This window comes from Octodon degus, unplaced genomic scaffold, assembly GCF_000260255.1.
Source record: "Octodon degus isolate 3935 unplaced genomic scaffold, OctDeg1.0 scaffold00102, whole genome shotgun sequence".
Lineage (NCBI taxonomy): Eukaryota > Metazoa > Chordata > Mammalia > Rodentia > Octodontidae > Octodon > Octodon degus.
The window spans coordinates 4671686-4678260 of record NW_004524678.1 but is presented as its reverse complement, the minus strand read 5'-3'; the positions used below and the strand labels follow the sequence as shown (position 1 = coordinate 4678260).

Genomic DNA, 6575 nt, shown 5'->3' with positions numbered 1-6575 from the left:
GAGAGAGAGAGAGAGAGAGAGAGAGAAATAGATGCATGAATTGCTAAAATGATTAAACTAATATTCAGAATTTCTGTTCATCTAAAGACACTATTAAGCTGAAAAGACAAGTTACAGAGAGGTAAAAGATACAATATATATATATCACAGAGACACATATATTTTGCAAAAAAAATTCATCCAAACTACAGTATATAGTGAGCTTCTAATATTAGTAAGAATTAATAATTATAAGAAAGACAGTAAGCCCAATAGGAAAATGGGCCAAAAAGTCAAACAGGTGCTCCATAAAAGAAAATACCCAAATGGTCAACACTAGCATATGAACAGGTAGGTAACTGAGCCATTGGACAAACATACATTAAAAACATAATAAAACACTGCAAGTTGAGTCACAGAGCGCTCAAGTGATAAAGCCTATGCAAATATTTCAAAATCTGAAAAGCTCTGAAATTTGAAGCATTTCTGATCTTGTCCACTTGAGGGACACTCTGTTACACACCCACCAGAAACTGACACAATGAAAACTAACAGGAAGTGTGAGGCTGTGGTGACCTGGAATTCTGCACCCTCTCAGAACAGCAACTGGAAACACACACTCTGGAGATGCATACATATAGGCTGCAACCTAGCTATTTTTTTCCTAGGTATCTATGTGACAGAAATACAAATGTGCATTCACCAAAAACGTGAAAGGTTACAGAAGTACCACTTGGAATGGCTCTGAACTGAAAGCTATCCCAGTGCCCATCACCAGCAGAACAGACGATGCTACTGTCACATAATGGGCAGCAACAGATACACAGCAATGGCAACAGACTACATGCAACTGTATGGACAGCTTTCATAATATTGAATAAAAGACATCAGAGCGTGCACACTATATGATTCCTCGAACATAAATTCAATAGTGTATGTGGTTAAAAAGCCAGGAATGCGGTTACATACATTCAGCATGTAAGGGGGCCGGGGAGACGGCTCAGTAGAGTAAGCGTTTCCCTGGCAAGCACAAGGGTCTGAGTTCAATCCCTGGCTCCGCAAAAAAAAGACTTAGGACATTCAGCATGTAAGATACATTCAAGGTAACCATTCCTGGAGGGCATGAGGAGAGTCCTCCCAGGCTGGTAATCAACTTGTTTCTTATCTCAGGGCTGGCCACCCTTTGTACAAATCCATGAAGCAGTCTTACAATCTGTTGTATGCCATGGTTACAAAACATTGGAGCACATAAAAAATGAGGGTGCGAAGATGAAGAAGTTAGTACACAACAACAAAAATGTACACTTCGGCTCTAGACATTTGGCAGGAGGGGACACAAATGTTGCTCTGAGCTTCCTTGTAGACAATGCAAACAGGACAATGCAATCAGTTAAATGATTTAGTGTCCATAAAATAAAAATGGAAGTAAGCAAACCGTGCTCAGGAGGCACAGAACTATTCTCAGAAGAGCTGTGAGTAATTTCTCCTCAGAGTTCTCAGAGCAAGATGTTGTGCAACACAGCAATGTATGTCCCCAATACTTCAGAAGCCACAGTGAGTGACACAACAACCTTCCCCATAGGCTGATGCTTTAAAACCAAAGCACAGTTCAAAGTGGCTAAGTGGGCAAATACAGGATGTAGGGCGGGGAGTAGGCTGGGTAAGAAAAACACTGCAATGCAGGGGTGCCCCTTCGACGGCCTCCAGGGATGGAGCAGAATAAGTGGTTTACACAACTGCTAAGGGTCCTCCCGTAACTAGTGTTTCTCAAATCCAAGTTCTGTTTTGCTTTGTTTTCAGTACTAGGGATTGAACCCAGTGCCCTGAACATACCAGGCACCTGCTCTACCACCAGTTACACCTCCAGCCCTTTAAAACTTTATTTTGAGATGAGGTCTTGCTACAGTTGCCCAGGCTGGCCTCAACTTGTGATCCTTCTTCCTTGGCCTGATGAGTGGCTGGTATTACAGGCATGTGTCACTGGCACCAAGGAAGTTAAGCAATTGGTAAGCACAGCCTGGTGGTGAGCTCAAGGTCATGCTTCTTTGTTTTGTTGTCTTTTTTTTTTTTTTTTTTGAGACAGGGTCTCACTATGTGGTTTAGGCTGGTGCTTTGAATTCAAAGAAATTCTCTTACCTCAGCCTCCTGAGCACTGGGATCACAGGTGTGTATCACCACACCCAACAAATTCTCGCTTTCTAAAGACAAGTATCTGAAATCTAACTCATGTACATAGTCAATAAAATGATGGAAGAAGGAATACAGGAAATATAGCCGTTTTTTAGACAGTCATTGGAATGGTTTCTGAATGGTAACCATTGAAAGCTGACATGCTAGGGCTGGGGAGATGGCTCAGTAGAATAAGCGCTTGCCTGGCAAGTGCAAGGGTCTGAGTTCAATTCTTGCTTCTGCCAAAAAAAAGAAAGAAAGAAAGAAAAAGAAAGCTGACATGCAGAATAACCACAGACTCTCCTTGTTTAGTGACCAAGCTACGTTCCTGCCATTAGGTCATTAAATGAATTAGCTGCCCAATGGGGAATTGCACATAGTATGCACATCACTATATACAGAACAAGGAAATGGTCAAAGGAAACTCCAACTTGGGGTTCTGCTTTTGCTTGGATAACTCTTACCTGCAGTACTGTAAAGTATAATAGAACATAATACTATAGTACTGTACTATTGTGCAGTACAATTAGCAAAAATTATAGTACTGAATAAATAAGGTCTACTGTACAAAAAAAAAGGCAGTAAGGCTCTATGAATAAGATATACAGAATTGTACAAATAAAACAGATGGGTGGTAAATCCAAGTAGTGGAGAGTAGGTTCACATGCTTCAGTTGTAAATGCAACCTGCTGTTAAACAGGTGTGTCATTAAACAAGGAATGTCTGTATTAATTATTAATCTTTGTTTCCTTCAAAGAAGAAAGATGTTTTCCCCTATCATATGTTTTAAGCAAGATACTCTATAACACCATCTTCTCATCCAAGCCTTCCTAAAATACACAGCTATCCCCCTCAAACATATTCAGCTGGTCCCTATGTCTACTGGAAGAACTTCAAAATGACTGGCACAACTGCCAGTTCCTTCCCAGGGACCCAATCCTGCCCTTCCAGTTTCATCTCTTATCTCTCCCCACACACCCTATGTTCCAACCACACCCCTTGTTCAGGGCTTTCCAAACATGACATGGTCTCAGACCTCTTCTTGGCTTTTTTTATTGGTCAAATCTGGCATTTTCTCAAAGGGAAACAATAAATCAGGTGCTGCATTTGTGGCAGTGCCCTCTGGTGTCCGTCATTTCGCTGCATCATCTGTGCAGGATCCTCTATAAGGCTTATGAGCCCCAAATGAAGACACCACGGGCCACATGCGTGAGGCTCAATTACTTACCCTACAGTAGGGCTCCTTCTTTTTTATATCCTCCTGCTGGATCAGCCGCAAGCCCTGGACACCATTCTGCAGGCCCCTCTCATATAAAGCCTGAAGCCTGGGAATTTCTTCTTGCTCAACAGCTACTATTAGCTTTAAAAAAAAAAAAAAAAAAAAAAAAAGACAAAAAACATAGAGTTCATTATATCACCAGCTACGAAAGATATAAAGTCAACAGAAAATCATAAATTATTACATGACTCAAATAGGGTTTTTTGTATTCATGTATCAATTTTCTTCCTTTCTTTATGATTTCATTTCCTTCTTTCATCAAGAAAAGCTGACTTTTTTTTTTTTTTTTGGTGGAACCAGGGATTGAACTCAGGCCCTTGCGCCTGCCAGGGAAGAGCTTATTCCACTGAGCCATCTCCCCGGCCCCAGAAAGCTGATTTAAGAAAGTGGCATTAGAACAAATTTTCCCCAAAAGGGAGATGCAGACTCAGTCTCCTTTTGTGTTATCTACACAGTCTCTATACACATCTCGGCCATGAGCAGCTCTCATCATTAACATTCTCAATCCCAGGAACACGCAAAATATGTGTTGCTCAGCCTTTACGTGTTTTCAAAACAAAAGGCCTTTTTATTTTTTTATTTTTTGGCAGAACCGGGGATTGAACTCAGACCTTTCCACTTGCCAGGGAAGCACTTATTCTACTGAGCCATCTCTCCAGCCCCAGGCCTTCTTATTTTTATAAGGAAATATGAAATACTAATACAATAAAAAGATAGCTGGTGCTCAGTGTATTGGGACATTACTGACAAAACTATCCTTTTTATTTTCTGAAATAAATTGCAAAGCATTTATAAATGCATTCTATTGCAGAAAGGAAAAAAGCCTCAGTAAAACTTCACTCAGAACATTTTTCTACTTATTTCTGGACAAAGCATCTGAAATTGAGTGTCTTATTTAACAGATACTAACAAGGAGAAGAACAGATACATATCCATAGGTACATTAGAACTGACAAATCATTATTCCACCATACCAAAGAGTCAACAGAATTTCATGGGGTAATACTTTTAGTTTAGGTTTAAAGGCTACTGAAGTCAATGAACAAACTTAAAAATAGAAAGAAATCAAAAAACACTATCAAGAAAGAATATAATGGATTCACAGAATAGAAGAAAATATGTGTAAATCATAGAGCTAATAAAAGTCTAATATATACATAATACTCTTACTTCCTTTTTTTTTGTTTGTTTGTGGTACCTGGGATCAGACTTAGGATTCTGCACTTGCCAGGCAGGTGCTTAAGCTGCTGAGCTATCTCCCTGGCAAGATATAATACTCTTAAGAGTCAACAAAAATTGTACAATGTTACATTGTGCTTTCTTTTTATTTAGCATTTTGTCAGGACCATTTTCCCACATTACTAAAAAAAATTTTAAAGCATGTTCAATGATGGCAATAAGCTTTTATTTTTAAAAATCATATGAAGAAGCCAGCATGGCAGCACATATCTGTATTCCTAATATGTAGGAGGCTGAGGCAGGAGGATCTCTGTGAGCTCAACGCCAGCTTGGGCTAAATAATGAGTTGATTTAGTTTTGTTTTTTTTGCAGTACCAGGGATTGAACTGAGGACCCTGCGCTTGCCAGGCAAGCGCTTACTCTACTGAGCTATCTCCCTGGCCCTAAATAGTGAGTTGAAAGTTAGCCTGAACTGGTCTAAAAAAAAAAAACAACAACAACAAAGTCAGGGCTGCGGAGATAGCAATAGCTCAGCAGTCTAAGCGCCTGCCTAGGCAAGCGCCAGCGATATGGGGGAAAATGATTTCCCGACGACTTGAAAGGTACCTTTCAAGGTACAAGCTGGTGTTCTCTAAAACCAAAGAATGAATTTTAGGAACAAACAGAGGTTATGAGCAGAATATATTTATTGGGGGAAAGAAACTTTCTATTCGAGAAAGGGACAGAAGGTGGGCCGAAGCGGGTTATCCCCAGGAAGCTGCCTCTTCCAGGGACTTTTACAGAGTAAAATCAGGCAGTGAGGTGGGTCTACGGTGGAGAGTATGGGAACTTGCTCAGGTGGGCATGAGGTGGGACAAAACTATGGTCAACCAATGAGAGTACAAGCATCGCTGCTCAAGTAAAATTCATTAAATCCAGTACCAAATGGGGAAGGGAGTCAAGCAGCAAGTGGGCACAAATATGGGACAGGGTCTCTTCCTGTTGGGTTAGTGACTGGCTCTTTCAAGGTGATCGATACCTATGTAGAATATCAGTCCCGGAAGCCCATCCCTAGGGAAGTATGTGACTGCATTTGCTTATACTTTTGTCTCCAGGTCTGGCCCATTCAGTAGTGTCTGTCTCTTCCAAAGTTGCAAAGTCACCTTGTCTTCCACATTATCTCCTTGAGGACCTGACCCTGTCTGACTGCTATAACATTTCTGTCTAATTCAGCTGCCTCCAACACCAGGACCCTGGTCTGATCCCTGGTCTGATCCTTGGCCCTGCCCCCGCCCCAGGCACACTCAGCCAGCTACCAAGACTGGGCATGGTACACCTGCAATCCCAGCACTGGTGAGGCTGAAATAGGAGGATTATTACAATTCGAGCTGCGTAGTGAGACCCTGTACCAAACACATAAAATTAAAAAAAAAAAAAAATCATATGGAGAACAGACACAGTTACCATAGTTACCAATCTTATAGAAATAAGACTTACAGGGAATGGGATAAATAACTGTATGCCAATAATTAAAATAATCTAGATAAAATGAAAAAAAAATCTTAGAAAGACACAAATTCTGAAGCTGACTCAAAAATCTCAGTAGACCTAAAACAAAGAGCTTGAAAATGTCCCATGAAGAAAAACCCTGGCGCTTTTTCTGCCATCTTGGAGCCTGGGGAGTCCCGCAGGGAACAGGACTTCTAAAAGGCAAATATGTCTGGAAAACTGTGGTGCAAGGCCATTTTTGCTGGCTATAAGTGGGGTCTCCAGAACCACAGGGAACACACAGCTCTTCTTAAAATTGAAGGTGTTTATGCCCAGGATGAAACAGAATTCTACTTGGGCAAGAGATGTGCTTATGTGTACAAAGCGAAAAACAACACAGTGACTCCAGGTGGCAAACCAAACAAAACCAGAGTGATCTGGGGAAAAGTAACTCGGGCCCATGGAAACAGCGGCATGGTTTGTGCCAAGTTCCGAAGCAACC

The 6575-nt window shown here is 41.0% G+C and overlaps 1 protein-coding gene and 1 pseudogene across 1 annotated transcript in view; one reads left to right on the top strand and one right to left on the bottom strand.

Annotated features, from left to right (window-relative positions):
* Positions 1–6575, bottom strand: part of L2hgdh (L-2-hydroxyglutarate dehydrogenase) — a 57555-nt gene that overhangs the window by 33357 nt on the left and 17623 nt on the right. Inside the window, exon 4 of the mRNA XM_023723738.1 lies at positions 3377–3508. Within this exon, the coding sequence (XP_023579506.1) occupies positions 3377–3508 (132 nt within the window). The remainder of the gene's footprint in view (positions 1–3376; positions 3509–6575) is intronic.
* Positions 6302–6575, top strand: part of LOC105743143 — a 1541-nt pseudogene continuing 1267 nt past the window's right edge.